The sequence below is a fragment of the Suricata suricatta genome, chromosome 17 (assembly GCF_006229205.1).
Source record: "Suricata suricatta isolate VVHF042 chromosome 17, meerkat_22Aug2017_6uvM2_HiC, whole genome shotgun sequence".
NCBI lineage: Eukaryota > Metazoa > Chordata > Mammalia > Carnivora > Herpestidae > Suricata > Suricata suricatta.
In genome coordinates, this window is record NC_043716.1 from 29,002,313 (window position 1) to 29,020,014 (window position 17,702).

Genomic DNA, 17,702 nt, shown 5'->3' on the forward strand with positions numbered 1-17,702 from the left:
AAGAGGTAGTGGGGGCCAGACTGCAAAGGGCTTTGTAAACCAGGTTGAGAGGTAAGGGATTTGTTCTAACTCTTAAGTAAACCCAATGAGTGACTTTAAACAGGGAAATACTAAATAAAAAGATGATTCTTGATGCTTGGTAGAAAATAGATCATAAGGAAACAAGGAGAGGGGTTTGAAGACCAGACCAATGGTCCAGTTAAGAGATAATAGTGATATGAACAAGGCGGTGACAATATTGATTGAGAGAAGCCAATGACTTAGGGATATATTTGGAAGTAATGTCAGCACTTCGTGCTGACAGATTCTCTGGGGGGGAGAAAAAGCAAAGAATTACATCTTAGAACCTCTGCTTGAAAAACAAGGTAAATGAGAACTCCATGCTCTAAGATGGAGAAATTGAAAAGAGGTGATATGTGGGCTGTGAGGAAATCAAGAGTTCTACTTTTGAGTTTGAGATGTTTATTAAACCTCCAAATGGGAGTGTCATTTACACAGCTAGTATTCAGGGGACAGGTTACTATTTTAGATATCCACAGGGCATAATGAAACCCACACATTGTTTTTATCAATGCCAAGACAGAATTTTTCAACAATTTTTTAATTTATAGAATATGTATATAAAAGAGGAAAGAGCAATTTCAACTCACATTGGTCCCCTTTATTCAAAAAAAGACCATTTCTAAATTCCAAAGTACAAAGTTTCCCCCCCCCCACCCCCACCCTACCCTCGTTAGGCCATATCCTTCCTTGTCTGTGAGAGTTCTGGGTTGGAGTTGGCCATGCTACACATTTCACTTTTTCTACAATGACAACAAACAATCCCTGGCTCTCCCCTTGCCTAATGGCTAGAGTGTTAAGATTAAACAAGGACACCTGGGTGGCTGTCACTTAAGCATCTGATTCTTGATTTTCAGTCAGGTCACAATTTTGGTTCTTGAGTTTGAGCCCCATGTTGGGCTATGCACTGACCTGCGGAGCCTCCTTGGGATTCTTTCTCCACCCTTCTCTCTCTGCCCCTCCCCTGCTCCCATGTACTTGCACTTTCTTCTCTCTCTTTCTTTCTCTCTCTCTCTCTCTCTCTCTCTCTCTCTCTCTCTCTGTCTCTGTCTCTCAAAATAAATAAGTTAAAAAAGAGCACATCAAAGGATTTTCAATTAATTTCCATGCAAAAGCAAAATAATCAAACAAAAAAAATGCTTTTAGAATGACACATTCTTCCATTTGTGAAAGCAATGTTATTGGCTAATTGAACATGAATATAGCTATCTTCTTATTAACACCATGCCAAGGACTTATGTGAAGTCAAGAGGTAAACATGGTGAATCTTTTTGAGATCTTGAGACTACTAGGGGTTCCTGGCTCAGGGGGCATAACCCAGGGAAAAACATAGGAATCTCATCTATCTGTTAAAGTACCTGGTAAGAAATGGAAGATGCAGTTGAAATGGAATTCATAAAGCTCTTCCACCTCTAAAGGTATGTGACTTTATACCAAGGGTTTCCAACAAGCAAATGACAAACTAGTAGATCTGAACACTTCATGTGCTGTGCCGTGAATATCCCGAAAGAAGGAAAAACGTCAGGAGAAACACCTTCTTCCTCCTGTGCCCTCCCCTCACACAGATGGGGAGAAGAGTGAGGATACTCAAACATTTATTAATCAACCTTGGAAGACAGACAAGTAGTTCCCTGTTCAGGCATCCTGGGGCCCCATTTTCTGTACATACTGAGCAAAAGGGATAATTATGCACTGAGATAATGATCTCAGCTTTGGTTACAAGTTAACATGAGTTAACTTTGGTTATCTGGATAAACGAAGACAAACTGTTTCCTTAAACTGGTTCCCTTTACCTTCTGAATTTAGCTACTGTCCTTAGCGACCTCAGTCCTATACATATCACAGAAAATAAAAACAGAAAGCCCTCTTAGAAAGAGAAAAATAAAATGATGTAATTTATGTGAATACAGAAGAATAAAATATTGTTACAACTTCCATTTAACACTCCCTTCTTGGCAGAAGTGAAAAATACCAGGACCCCAAAGGAACAAAATGCTGGGTAACACTTTCCTCATCTATCTACTTTTCAAGTAATGAACAGCCCACCAAACTTCTTGGATTAAAGCACTTTTTTGCCTATTCTTTTTTTCTAATGAGGATTTCAGCAAACATACTCACGTTTATATTTTCCTTTAAAAAATAAACTGAAACTTTTATAATTGTAGAAATAATATTCATTATAGGAAAATTGGAAAATGCCAAAAAATAAGGAAAAAATGGCATGTAACCTCATAATCCTCAAATATCTTTTGGTAATATTGTACACATTTCTGGGTTTTTAGAATTTTTTTAATGTTTATTTATTTTTGAGAGAGAGAAAGAAACAGAGCACAAGCAGGGGAGGGGCAGAGAGAGGAAGACAGGAAATCTGAAGCAGGCTCCAGGTTCTGAGCTGTCAGTACAGAGCCTGATGCGGGGCTCGAACCCATAAAATGTGAGATCATGACCCGAGCCTAAGTGAGATACTTAACCAACTGAGCCACGCAGGCACCCCCGTTTTTTTTTTATTTTTTAATGTGACATATTTCTTTTAAGTACATAAACACATCTATATGTTACAAAATGGAAATATTATGGTTTAAACAACTGCACTCTTATTTTTAACAAGCTATGGTGAGATCACCTAATTTAGTTAGTCTTGTCATTTTTTGCAAATATTGTTAAAAATGTAAATATTGCCGGAATAATCTATTATTTCATATGGACCAACTTGGTCCATAATTTCAATTTTTTCATTAAGAAAGCTTCCTCAGAGATAGATTTTAGTAAAGGTTCTTTATGCTTTTTATAAGGCTTTAAGAATTGGTACCAATGTGTACTCTTACCAATAGCACAGGAGCATCTCATCAGGATTGGGCACCATCGTTTGTAAAAACAATTTGATAGGAAAAGACATAAAACTTAGCTTTCTTTGGGCAACGGTTTTATTACTGATGTGTAAGATCTCCTTAAAATTAGAAGTATACACTCCTCCTATATTTCTAAGATTACTAATACTTCAGTAAATGATTCCAAATAAGTTTCCTCAAGAGGTTCTTGGCTTTCCTGAAGCTCCTCCAGAAAACTTTATTTTTTATGTTGGCTCCTCACCCAAGTGAAGCCCAACATGGGTCTTGAACTCACAATCCTCAGACCACGACCTGAGCATAGATCAAGAGTCAGATGCTTAACCAACTAGCCACCCAGACACCCCTAAAAAACCATTTCTAAAAATGTCTCCATTTCTTTGTCATGATGTAAAACATAGTGTATACATTTCTAATGCTCCATTTATAAATAAAATAAAAAAAATTATTCAGTGGAAGAGAATCAGGAAATACCTTGTATAAAATACAATGGCCAGAAGAAAAAAAAGATTTGGCATCGCCCATAGTACCTTCTTTCTTGTTAAGAGAACCTCTGTGGCAGTGCACACAGCAAATAACTTTCCTGGTCTCCTACATAGGTGTGAATATGGATGTTCAGAGCTGCAGCAGCTATTTTGTAATGAAGGGGTAACAAACATGAAGACTCGGTGTTTTACTGGCATAATTGATCAGTCAAACCAGTACCAGCAACTATTAACCTCTGTCCTAGATATTAAGTGAGAAAAATAAAACCCTCTGTGAATCACTGTTACTACACTTTTCTGTTACTTGCTACCAAAAGCAACAGTGAATTTTACATGAATCTTGCAATCTAAACACAAACTTCCTAGGAATACCAGGCTTTTTGTATTTCAGTAGGTACACAGCATAGAAAAGAACAGTCCCTGGAAAAGAGCATTCAGCTCCTGAGCAAACTCCTTGACTGGAAGACCTATTAAAGGACAAAGGCGCACTGCAGGCAGTCCCTGCTCCCAGTGGCAGACATGCAGATTTTAAAATGTTAAGCAGTCTCCCTTGATCTGTGTCCCTCACAAGGGAGACTACTGAATACTGGAGAGGAACCAAGGACTGAAGGGGGAGGGGGAGGGGGGATGGTCACGGTGGGGGGCACTTGTGGGGAGAAGCACTGGGTGTTATATGGAAACTAATTTGACAATAAACTATTATAAAAAATAAAAAATAAAAAAATAAAAATATGTATATATATATTAAAATTTTGAATTAAATAGAAAATAAATTAAATTTCCAACTAAAAAATAAATAAACAAATAAAAATAATAAAATGTTAAGGAGTCAAGCAGTTAACCAGATCAGCTCAGACCACCATTTACTTGGTCTAAAGTGAGGATGCAAAGCTCTGCTCACTGATTTCACACTCTGCAGGCCTGTCACAGTGTCCCCTGGCATCATTTCACTCTCAAGTGGCCACTCACTTAGAAATCAGGAATAGTAAGTCTTCAAAAGAACATTGCTTTTGTCTTAAGACATTCTTTTTTCTCACTCTTACCTTTCAGTTTCCTCTGCTTCCCTATGGCACTTCCCTCCTGTCAATGTCAGAACCCACCCCCCCCACACACACACAAACACCCACAACCCCCTAGCACAGCCTCATTTGGCAACTGGTTAGAAATGAAACACAAACAAAAAGAAGAAAAAAGAAATACAATGCAAACTTTCATTCCCCACACCAATCCACTGAATCAGAAACTGGGAACGGGGTCTTGTTTCTCAAATTTAACAAACCCTGTGGGTGAATCTGATGCATGCTCAACTTGGAGAATCATATTTCATTTCATTTGATATTTGAGAGATCAACAATTCTGAAAGGTAAAATTATCCTTATTTTGAAAATGAGGAAGCTGAGATTTCAAGATGAAAAGATAACTAGCTAGTAAGTGGGGCCTGGCCCCTGGCTACTCTCCAACACTAGTTTCATCCCAGTCCTGTATCTTTCTGGCTCTTCCTGGAAAACAATGCAAGCTTAGCCTGACTCTGGGACTTAGCCCTCAGTGTTCCCTCTACTGCAGTGATTTAAACCCCAGCAAGTCCATTTGAGTCTCATGGAAAGCTTTAACATTAAAAACAAAAACAGTAACAACAAACCATTTCATTATGAAGTATTTCAAACATACATGAAATAGAGAGAAAAGAATGATCAACCCCAATGACAAAAAGGTGGTTTTTCAAAGGACTCCCCCAGCCCCACCCAGATCACTTGAATCTGGGATTAAAACACATCACATCACCCCTGGCCAACATTGCCACACCATCTATCTCTTTCCCCCACTTTATTGTCTTCATAGCATATTTCACCCAACATTTCATTACATATGGGTTTCTTCTTATTCTCATCAGTGAATGTCATTCATTGTTCAAGGACTCATTCATTGGGACAGTGGTGCATCTTCCTGTTCATTGTTTATCCCCAGTGCCTGTGAGGGAAGTAACACATGGGAGGCACTTGATGAATATCCTCTGAGTGAAAAAAAATAGATGATGGTAGGCAGAATGGATATTTTAACCCAGGACTGTCTGCCTCCAAAACCCATGTTCTTCCCACAATACTATGTGGCAGTTCTGGGCTAGTCTTTCTTTCCAGAAAGAAAAAGTAATTCTTGCCTGCGAGCAAGCTGTATATTTGGTGCCAAGATTATTAAACTGGCTGGTTCATGTCTAGTTATGAGGTCTTGTGTAGCTCCCTTAAAAACCCGGAGTCTTATTTCCATCTATGAAACAGGAAAATAAGTCTGTCCCTACCTATTTTTCTGATTTTTTAATGTTTTTTTTTTTGAAAGAGAGAGAGAGCCAGCTTGAGAAGGGAAGGGGTGGAGAGAGAGGGAGACACAGATCTGAAGCAGGACTCCAGGCTCTGAGCTGTCAGCAGAGAACCCAACGCTGGGCTTGAACTCATGAGCTGTGAGATTATGACCTGAGCTGAAATCAGACCCTTAGCTTACTGAGCCATCCAAACACCCTCTTCCAGATTTGTTTACAGGGTAAGGGAAACTTAAGTGTGACAGCATTCTGTAAATTAAATCACCATGTAAGGGTAAGTTATTAACATTACAACCTGGGGAGGGAAAAAAAGAAGAGAGGAAAAAACAGAAAGCAAAGAAAGTAAATAAAAAGAGAAGAGAATAGAAAAGATGATGGCATTGGACAGAATGGTTTCAAAGAAACTTTCAAAGTCAAAAACTTCTGTGATTTAATAGAAAAAGAAAGAGTATCAAAATATTGTCTTTCAAAAGTGGCCATCTGTCCAAGAATGATTCAAAATTATTTGCTTACAGGAAAAAAAAACCTACAATCTTTTTTTAAATTTTAAAATAGAATTTATTTGCTACACCAGATAACTAAAATGCCCCTACACTTCAATCTTTTCACAACATGCAATAATAGATCACAGTTCATGATGGATCAACATAAATGGCTACACATGATCCAGACACATAGCAGGTTGTTCCCAAGGGAATAGTCAACCGGGTAGAGTGGATAAAAGCCCCTGCAAAATCTGTTTACCCTGAGAAGGGTGGCTGTCTGATTGTTCCTATCATAACAATTTCTAGTGGGCCCCACCCCAGGAAGCCACTAGTATGCTTTACATGCAAGTCATGTTGGACTGGCTTTATCATGATGGAGATATTCACCAATGAAATATGCTTCTTACCCAAAGCATGGTAAATCTTTGAAACAAAGGGTCCCTTTTGCATGGGCACGATGTGTAACCTTTACTGCCTCTAACTTGAGCAACCCAAGAATTAGATTCTCAGATTACTTTGTATCACTTTAATGGTCTTACAGATGCCAAGAAAAATTAGAGAAATTAATAAGAAAATGGGGAGTTTGGGTTAAGATGGCAGAAAAGTAGGGGGACTAGGTGTCCTCATACCATACACAGCTGTATTGAGGTCAGATCACTTGGAACACCCAGGAAATCTATCTGCAGATCTGACTCCCTCTCTCTGCCCCTCCCCCACATGCACTCTGTCTCTCTCAAAAATAAATAAACATTAAAAAAAAACAATTTAAAAAACTGAGATCATACCATCCATATTTTCATATCACAATGCTATGAAACTTGAACCAACCACAAGAAAAAAATTGGAAACTCCACAAATACATGGAGATTAAAGAATATCCTACTAAAGAATGAATGGGTTAACCAGGAATTTAAAGAATAATTGAAAAATACATGGAAGGAAATGAAATGAAAACATAACAGTCCAAATGCTTTGGGATTAAGCAAAGGCCGTCCTAAGAGGAAAATACATTGCAATTCAGGTCTATTTCAAGAAGCAAGAAAGGTCCCAAATACACAATCTAACCTTATATCTAAAGAAGCTGGAAATGCAACAGCAAATAAGCCCAAAGCCAGCAGAAGAAATAATAAAGATTGGAGTAGAAATAAATAATATAGAATTCAAAAAGCTAGAACAGAAAAATGAATCTAAGACCCGGTTTTGTGAAAGAATAAACAAAATTCATAAACCCCAGCCAGACTTCTCAAAAAGAGGACCCAAATAAAATCACAAATGAAAGAGGAGAGATCACAACCAAAACCAAAGAAATACAATTATTAAAGAATTATATGCCAACAAACTGGACAATCTGGGAGAAACGGACAAGTTCCTAGACACTCACACATTACCAAAACTCAACCGTGAGGAAATAGAACATTTGAGCCATAACCAGTGAAGAAATTGAATCCATAATCAAAAATCTCCCAACAAATAAGAGTCCAAGGCCAGATGGCTTCCAAGGGAATTCTACCAGACATTTAAAAAATAGTTAATACCTAGTCTTCTCAAACTCTTCTCATTCTATGAAGACTTGATTCCAAAACCAGACAAAGACCCCACTAAAAAAGAGAATTATAGGCCAATATCCTGATTGGATGCAAAAATTCTCAACAAGATACTCGTACATCAAATTCAACAGTATGTTGAAAGAATTAGTCACCATGATTAAGTGGAATTCATTTCTGGGCTTCAGGGCTGGTTTAATATTCACAAATCAATCACTGTGATACACCATATTAATAGAAGAAAGGGTAAGAATCATATTATCCTGTCAACAGATTCAGAAAAGGCATCTGACAAAATACAGCATCCTTTCCTTAATAAAAAAAACCCTCAAGAAAGGACAGAAGGAACATACCTTCATGTCATAAAAGCCATATATGAAAAGCCTACAGCTAATATCATCCTCAAGGGGGAAAAACTGACAGCTTTCTCCCTGAGATCAGGAACCCAACAGGGATGTCCACTCCCTGTTGTGTAACATAGTGTTGGAGGTCCTAACATCAGCAATCAGACAACACAAAGAAATAAAAGGCATCCAAACTGGCAAAGAAGAAGTCAAACTTTTACTCTTCTCAGATGACATGATACTCTACATGGAAAACCAGAAGGACTCCACCAAAAAACTGCTAGAGCTGATATATGAATTCAGCAGTCACAAGCTATAAAATCCATGTAGAGAAATCAGCCACATTTCTTTATACCCATGATGAACAGAAAGAGGTATCAAGGAATCAATCCCATTTACAATGACACCAAAAACCATAAAATACGCAGGAATAAAAATAACCAAATAGATAAAAGATCTGTACACTGAAAATTACACAAAGCTTATGGAAGAAAATGAAGAGGACACAAAGAAATCAAACAACATTCCATGCTCATGGATTAGAAGGACAAATACGGTTAAACTGTTGATACTGCCCAAAGCAGTCTACATATTCGATGCAATCCCTGTCAAAATAGCACCAGTATTCTTCATAGAGCTAGAATAAACAATCCTAAAATTTGTATGGAACCACAAAAGACCCTATTTGGTTAAAAAAGAAAACCAAAAGTGGAGGCATCACAATCCCGGACTTTAGCCTATACTGCAGTGTTGTAATCATCAAGACAGTATAGTACTGGCACAAAAACAGACACATATATCAAAGTAACAGACTAGAGAACCCAGAAATGAACCCACAAACATATAGCCAACTAATCTTCGACAAAACAGGAAAAGAGTATCCAAAGGAAAAAAGTCTCTTTAGCAAATGGTGCTAGGAGAACTGGACAGCAACATGCAGAAGAATGAAACTGGGCACATTTTCTTACACCATACAAAAAAACAAACTCAAAATGGATGAAAGACCTAAAAATGAGGCAGGAAACCATCAAATTTTTATGGGAGAAAACAAGCAGTAACCTCTTTGACCTCAGCCACAGCAACTTCTTACTTGATATGACTCCTGAGGCAAGGGAAACAAAAGCAAAAATGAACTATTGGGACTTCATCCCAGTAAATAAAAAAGCTTCTGTACAGCAAAGGAAACAATCAAGAAAACTAAAAGGAAACTGATGGAATGGGGGAAGATATTTGCAAACAACATATCAAATGAAGAGTTAGTATATAAAATCTATAAAGAACTTACAAATTCAACACTCAAAAAAATAAATCATCCAGTGAAGAAATGGCAGAAGACATGAATAGACAGTTTTCCAAAGAGGACATCCAGATAGCAAACAGACACATGAGAAGATGCTCAACATCACTCATTATCAGGGAAATACAAATCAAAACCATAATGAGATACCACCTCACACTGGTCAGAATAGCTACAATTTATAATTTAGGAAACAACAGATGTTGGCAAGGATGTGGAGAAAGAGGAATCCTATTGCGCTATTGGTGGGAATGCAAATCAATGCAGCCACTCTAGAAAACAGTATGGAGGTTCCCCCAAAATTTTACACCACAACTACCCTAAACAACTGAGCAATTGCACTACTAGGAATTTATCCAAAACACAAAAATACTGGCTGATTCAGAGGGACACACGCACCACAGTGTTTAGAGCAGCAGTATCAGCAATAGCCAAATTAAGGAAAGAGTCCAAATGCCCATGAACTGATGAATGCATAAAGAAGATGGGATGTATATATACAATGGATTATTACTAGGCAATCATAAAGAATGAAATCTTGCAATCTGCAACAACGTGAATAGAACTAGAGGGTACTATGCTAAGCAAAATAAGACAGAGAAAGACAATAACATGATTTCACTCATATGTGGAATTTAAGAAACTTAACAGATAAACATAAGGGAAGGGAAGGGAAAAAAAGATAAAAACAGAAAGAGAGGCAAACCATAAGAGACTCTTAAATACAGAGAAAAAAAATGAAGCGTTGATGGGGGGGTTGTTAAATGGGTGATGGGTCTTAAGGAGGGCACTTTTCAAGGCTCCTGGGTGGCTTAGTCGGTTAAGCATCTGACTTCGGCTCAGGTCATGGTCTCATGGTTCGTGGGTTCGAGCCCCGTGTCAGGCTCTGTGCTGACAGCTAGCTCAGAGCCTGGAGCCTGCTTCAGATTCTGTGTCTCCCTCTCTCTCTGACCCTCCCCTGCTCGCACTGTCTCTATCTCTCAAAAATAGATAAAAATCACAAAATTAAAAAAAAAAAAAAGAAGGGCACTTTTCTTGGGGATGAGCACTGGGTATCCTATGTACTCCTGGAGCCAAGACTATACTGTATGGTTAACTAACTCGAGAATTAAAAAAGAAAGAAAAAAGAAAATGGGGACAGAGTGGGAAATCAAGGCACTCATCTCAACAGAGTAGAAATCTTTAGATGGTTATGAATAGGTTGAATGAAGCAGATGTTAATAGGATTGAGGCAAAAGCCTTAATGCAGCACTATCTAAAATAGGTGAATCAATGGGACCCCCTGGTGGCCCTTCAACTTTAAAGGGCCACAAACAAGTCCAACTCTGTTTACCTCAGTTGCTGGAATTTAAAAAGCCAGAAAGCAAAGACTGTAATAAGAAATCTCACCTAGACTCACCCACAGCAATGGTCAAATAGATTAATCAAGATGAAGACTGACAGAAGGGGGTAGGGGTGGGAGGTAGGCAAACGTCTAAAAGACATGGGGGGGTATTTTCTGGTGATGAAAATGCTCTAACTTGGTGGTGTCTGCTACACAATTCTGTGAATAGACTAAAAATCACTGAATTGTACATATTCAATGGGTGAACTGTATGGTGGTATGTGAATTATCTCTCAGCAAACTATTACGCTCAAAACAATAAATGAATGTATAAATTTTTTAAAAAAGGAAACAAAAATAAATAAGTATAATTGCCTTAAAAAAAAAAGATCAGGGGTGCCTGGGTGGCTCAGTCAGTTAAGCATCCACTTCAGCTCAGGTTATGATCTCATGGCTTGTAGGTTCCAGCCCTGTGTCCTGCTTTGTGCTGACAGCTCAGGGCTTGGAGCCTGCTCTGGATTCTGTGTCCCTCTCTTCTCTCTGCCCCACCCCTCTCAATAAATAAACATAATAAAAAAAAATTTAAAGATGAAGATTGACAGACGGGCTAGAGTCTTCTGGTCTGACCCCCAGTTAGGGACCTGGGGACCCAAGGCCATATGTGAGTAAAATGGTTTGGGTGGATGGAAGAAAAGACATATAATGGTCACAGGCAGGGTGGATTAAACACCACTGGCCCACAAGACAGAAAAGGGCTTTGGGGCAGATAGGTGCAGGTCTGTGCCAAGTGTGGGACGAGGTGAATTCACTTTTCATAAAGCAATGGAAAGATATACTAACTGTATATTAGAGGGAATTCTTTTCTGGGAAGAAGGTAAAACATGGAATCAATCTGGAAAGAAAATGAGGCTTTAGCAATGTGGGCCAGGCAGCAAATAATGCTGGAAATGCTAGAACCCAGGAAGAGTTCTAGGAAAGGGCTCACACCCTGACCCAAATAACCTCTTGACATTTTAACACAGATGGAGAACCAAGTGGCCATGGAGCAGTGGCCTTCCATCCTTGCTGCTGAGGCTCGAGGGCACACCTACTGGAATCCCATGGCCCTTTAGACTTAGAGAAGGTATTGGGAGCACCATGACTGCTCTTATCGCTAGAACAGATTAAAATAAGATATACAGTATTGTCAGTAGGGATAGGAACTATTCTGAGTACCACCCACATCCTGCTACATAACAGCACGCAAAGGAAACAATACACTATATAAAGCCAATCACTGTCTCAGCTCCTCAGAGGAATAAAAGCACAGGCCTGTTGGAGTAAAAAAGTGGAGTAGTCTAGGTTGGCCAAAAGATGAGGGGTGTGCAGAGGAGTTGTGGGAAAGAAGGCTAGAAATAAAAGTTGCAACCAAACTTGTTCAGCATAAAGGATCAATGACATATGACAGTACAACGTATAATTTTTTGACTTTACCAAGGCACAAAAACAATATGCATTCAGTGCAGTTGATTTGGCTCTGTTATATTTCCCTGGACTAGTGCTGTGTGATACATACCTTCTGATGCTGGGCAGGGGCAGTGAGCCACAGGGTAAACCCCTGATACACTTACAACTATCCTGCACCCATATAATCATTCTGTTTTCACTTTCAGCACATTATTCAAAAAATTACATGATATTCAACACTTTAGTATAAAATAGGAGTTGTGTTGGATGATTTTGCCCAACTGCAGGCTAATCAGAGCATTCTAAGCACAGTTAAGATCAGCTGGGCTGAGCTGTGATGTTCGGTAGATGAGGTGAATTAAATGCATTTTCGACCTATGATATTTTCAGCTGACGATGGGTTTATCAGGATGTAAACCCATCGTAAGTTGAGAAAGATCTGTGATGTCTACCCAGCAGCATTTGCCTTCTTTCAGAGAGGCGGTGCAGGAGCCTGTTCATGGCGCAGGTCTGAAACTAGGTGAGTTCTGATCCCAATTCAGACCTTGAGCAATCACCTTAACCTTTCCACAGTTGCATTTTCATATAGGTTAAAAGGTGATCATCGCAGTGCCATACATTAAGATTAACATGAGGGGGCGCCTGGGAGCTCAGTCAGTTAAGCTTCCAACTTGGGCTCAGGTCATGATTTCAAGGTTTGTGGGTTTGACCCCCACCTCGGTCTCTGTGCTGACAACTCAGAGGCTGAAGCCTGTGTCAGATTCTTTGTCTCCCTCTCTATCTGCCCTCCCCCAGCTTACACTGTCTGTCTCTCAAAAATGAATAAATGTTTAAAAAAATTTTTTTAAGCTGACATGAGGATTGAGTATGTCAATACCCGCAAAATTCTTAAACAGTGCCTGCAGCATAAGAAAGCAAGCAATGCATGAGCTACTCTAATGGTCAGTATTAGTATTAGTTATTCTTAGCGTTAATCCTGCAGTCAACAGTGCCACTGAAAGGGGAGTGGTCAGACCACGGCCTCTCCCTCAGGTGCCTAATCAGGCTATAAGGTGTAGGACAGAAGGGATCAGAGACGTGGAAGGCCAGAGGTCTTCTGCAATTCAGGTGAGAGGTCCATCCAAAGTGCCAACCACAAAGGAAAGGAAAGAAAAGGGAAGGGAAGGGGGCCAGGTATCAGACATGTCTGAGCACTCGAACTGGCAAAACCTAGCCAATGCCTGGATATGGCTGGGAAGGAAAACAGAATGGTCAGAGAGAAGAATAAAGGATTTTGTCTGAAAACATGTCCATCTTGGCACCAAGGCAACTAATGAAATTACACTCAGAAATTAATTCTGCCTGCACTGCACTGTGAACTCCTTGTTCACTTTGTCATACCCAGGGGCCCGGCTACACACTTCCAGAGTACCTCCCTCCCCTAACACTATGCCACTCTGGTTCTCTGCCAGGAAACCTTGATTTCTCTTCATTTCTTATCCTATGTGCCATCAGCTATTACCACTCACTAGTGATGAAAGGTCTCAGGTGCAATGCAATCGCCCCACCTGGAGAGCTCCCAGATTCCAAAGGCCTCCTGGAGCGCCTGGAGAATTGCTCAATTACCAACTCCATTCCTCCTACCCTTTAGGTTAACCTTCTCCATAAAGCTTCAGACTAAATTATTAAGTGTATCTTATAAGGCAAGGGCAACCGCGAAAAGAAACAAGCCAGTGAAGTGACTGATATGCTAGTTATCTCCCTTCCCAGCCACATTGCTCCACGAGCAACTATCACCCTGCACATCCAGTCTCTGAACAGTCCAGTCTCCTTTCCACCTGTAGGCAAATCCTAGGCTTCTCCCCACCCCACCAACACACACAACAGTGGGAACTACCCAGGACGGGGATCCACAGCCCTAGCCCGCAAGTGCATGGGGCTCAGACTCCGCGGACCTACCTTTAGCACTAGCAGACCTGCCAGACCTGCCACTGAATTCAGATAACCTCCCAACCCCAGGGGGCAAAATCAGCTGCAGGCACTACCCCTACCCCTACGCTACTCCTAGGCACTACCCCAGCTCCGGGTGACCAACTCCCACCCTCACATCCGTGGCCACAACCCCACACTCCCCCAGGGAGGTTGGCCCTTCCAAGCTGCAGCACAGGGTCCTCCAGCGGGAGGGCCGCTACCTGGTCCTGGCGCCTGTAGACTCTGAAGCCCAGGATCTCCACCAGTAACTCCCAGTTGGCCCCTCCTGGCCCCCATTGTTGAAGCTCTGCACAGGCCTCCTGGAACTGGTTTTCAGAAAAGTGATGGGCCGATTGAGCCATCTCTTCACAGCCCGTGGGGCAAAGCCAGGGACCCACCAGGTGTGCTTTCTGGGGCTGGCCCAGAGGGTGGTCCAGCATGATCGGCAGGGGACAGAGGCTTGAGGGGGAGCTGGTGGAACTTAAGGGGAAGAAGCCTAGGGGGGCGTGGCCACAGAAGAGCAGTCTAGGCGAGGTGGGCGGGGCTGAACAGGAGATGGCCAGGACTGAAGAGAAGTAAAACCAGAAAAACACTGGACTTGATCTCCAGGAAGACTGAAGGGCTAGCAAAGTGAGGAGGCCTGTAGACAGAAGGGAAAAGGAAGAAACTAATGTCATCTAAGAAACCCTTCCTTAGCCCATCTCATCCTCCTCCCCAGCAAAATATGCTTGGGTGTCCCTCCTTTACCTTCTCTGAAGAAGGTAGGGAAAGTCTCTGAGGGGATTGGTACACTTGGGAGGTGAGATGGACAGAGCAGAAATGCCTGAAAATCTCAGGGATCAGATGCTAGAACTGAATGCTGTTCCAATGTCATTTCTATTCTTTCTGTTATGCACTTAAAAACATTATTCCAAGAAGGGGTCCATGGGATTCACCAGAAGGCCTAAGGGACTCATGGCATAAAAAGGACACTAAAAAAAATATGAATGAAAATGAAAAAGCAACCTCTGCAAGTGAAAAATACATTAGTCATTAAAATTAGAACATTAGAAGAGAAGTAAAACTATTCGATAGAATTAAAGGGTTAAGAAGTCGGCCATGATACAATTTTCCAGAAAGCAACATGGAGAGAAAAGGAAATGGAAAATGTGGGGCCCCTGGGTGGCTTAGTCAGTTGGGCGTCCGGCTTCGGCTCAGGTCATTATCTCATGGTTCGTAGGTTCAAGCCCCGTATCGGGGCTCTGTGCTGATAGCTCAGAGTCCAGAGCCTGCTTCAGATTCTGTGTCTCCCTCTCTCTCTGACCCTCACCTGCTCACACTGTCTCTCTCTCTCTCTCTCTCTCAAAAATAAATAAAAACCATATAAAATTATTAAAAAAAAAAGAAAGAAATGGAAAATGTGAAGAATAAGAAAGAGACAAGAAGGATGCATTGAGAAGGTAAAACATTCCTGACTGGAGTTCCCAAAGAAGGGCAAAGAGGTTAGAGATGGGATGGACAGGTGGAGAAGAAACAGACAAATGGACAAAAACAAAGGGGACCTCAAATTCTAAAGAGCAAAAACCTTAATGGGGGACAGTGAGGTCAGAATTTTACTTAGAAAGCGGGCAAGAGATGTTGATCAGTTTTAGTCCCCTGTGCATGTTGAAATTTAATGGAATGGATACTCAAAACCTGGTAGTAAGAAAACAAACAAACAAACCATAACGTGGGTAAAGGATTTAAACCAACATTTCACTAAAAAGATACACTGGTGGGAAATAGAAACATGAAAATATACTCAGCATCATTTATCAGTATGGTAATGTAATTTAAAATCACAATGAAAGGGGGCCCCTGGCTGGCTGAATGGGAGGAACATGTAATCCTTGATGGCTGGGTCATGAGTTTCAGCCTCATGTTGTGTGTAGAGATTACTTAAATTAAAAAACTTTAAATAAATAAATAACAATAAATTAAAATAAAATTATAGTGAGGTACCACTATGCACCTATGAGAATGGCTAAAACTAACAAGATGGACCAAAGGATTGGCAGGAATGTGGAAGAAACAGAACTCTAACACACTGCTGGTGGAATGGAAATGATAAAAGTACTTTGGAAAACTGACCATTTCTTTGAAGTTAAGCATACACGCCTTATACAATCTAGCCATTCTATTCCTAAGTATATAACAGCAAAAATAAATAAATAAATAGTATTGTCCATATGTAGACTTATACACAAATGTTCATAACAGCTTCATTTGTAATAGCCAAAGCCTGGAAAAATCCCAAATGTCTTTCAATGAGTGAATTGATAAAACACACTGTGACATATCCATCAATGAATTACTCAGCAATAAAATGTTAAATTAATAAAATGTGTGTATATATGTGCATACGTGTGTATATTTTATGTATACTTATATGATAAAATATGTGCAATACAGTATAAATAATTTAAGAGTAAAGTAGCAAGATACCTGCAGTTTACATTCGAAGAGTTCAACAAAATAAACCATGTAATATTTATATTATTATAAATTGTGTAATAGAGAAGCAAAAGTGACAAAATATAAACAACTGATGAATTTAGAGGAAAAGTAAGAATATTTTTTGTTCTAGTCCTTCAACTTTTCTACACATTTAAAATTATTCAAAATAGAAATTTTGAGAAAACCCAGCTATATGCATTTATAGGGGATATAACTAAACTATAATGACACAGAAATTGTAGAGTAAAGGTATGGAAAACATACACAAATAAACCCTAAACAAGAGGGAGTTCGGGTGGCTCTAAAAATAGACAAAATAGAGTTTAAGGCAAAAAAAAGAAATAGGATTTCATGGGATAATGACAAAGGACAGAACTCTAGGAATTCTGAATGCTTAAATTTATATTTATTTCACAACATAATCTCAAATATGTAAAGGAAAAAGTATCATCAGTACAAGGAGAAATCAGCAAATTCACAATCACAGTGGAAAAGCTTAAGGCTATTTTGTAGGGTATCGATTGATCAAGGAGACAAAAAAATTCATATGCTTGATCTAAAGGACATTTATAGAACCCCATCCCCAATAACTATAATACCCATATTATTTGCAAACTCTAAACATTCATTAAATTGATGATCCTGTAAGACACAGAGGATATTTTCAACAAACACCGATGAATATATATCATTCTCTGATGACAAAAAGAAAGAAAGAAACAGCCATCCCTGCCCCCATATATTTGAAAACTAAGCAAACAAAACAAATACATACTTATTCTAGGAACCTAGCCAGCAATTAATCCCCTACATTGTATTCCTTTCTGTTTAAAACACCTAGAGAACAGATCTTTTCTGTACTTACTCTTGTGTGATATCTTATTCGTAGATTAGGATATTTAATATTTTAAAGACTATTTCTATCAATCCAAACTATAAATCGAATGAAATTTAATAAAAAATCCATTAAGAGAAACCTCCACACTGTTTTCCAGAGCGGCTGCACCAGTTTACATTGCCACCAACAGTGTAGGATGTGCCCATCTCTCCACACCCTCGCCAGCATCTATAGTCTCTTGTTCATTTTTGCCACTCTGACTGGCGTGAGGTGGTATCTCAGTGTGGTTTTGATTTG

The 17,702-nt window shown here is 39.7% G+C and overlaps 2 protein-coding genes across 3 annotated transcripts in view; both read right to left on the reverse strand.

The window, feature by feature from the left end:
• Nucleotides 1-17,702, reverse strand: part of PCTP (phosphatidylcholine transfer protein) — a 136,126-nt gene that overhangs the window by 66,181 nt on the left and 52,243 nt on the right. The gene's annotated exons all lie outside the window — the stretch shown is intronic.
• Nucleotides 5,112-14,536, reverse strand: LOC115282517 (phosphatidylcholine transfer protein-like). The gene is made up of 2 exons (XM_029928584.1): nucleotides 14,314-14,536; nucleotides 5,112-5,359 (listed from the first exon to the last, which is right to left on the reverse strand). Exons 1-2 carry the CDS (start codon nucleotides 14,530-14,532, stop codon nucleotides 5,312-5,314), a joined length of 267 nt encoding a protein of 88 aa, XP_029784444.1. The 5' UTR covers nucleotides 14,533-14,536; the 3' UTR covers nucleotides 5,112-5,311.

Coding starts and splice junctions, on each gene's coding strand:
- LOC115282517 (XM_029928584.1), bottom strand. CDS start 14,532: ATGCTGGACCACCCTCTGGGCCAGCCCCAGAAAGCACACCTGGTGGGT. Junction 5,360..14,313: donor TCTACAGGCGCCAGGACCAG/GTAGCGGCCCTC, acceptor CTTCCCTCACAG/GCACTGGGGATAAACAATGA.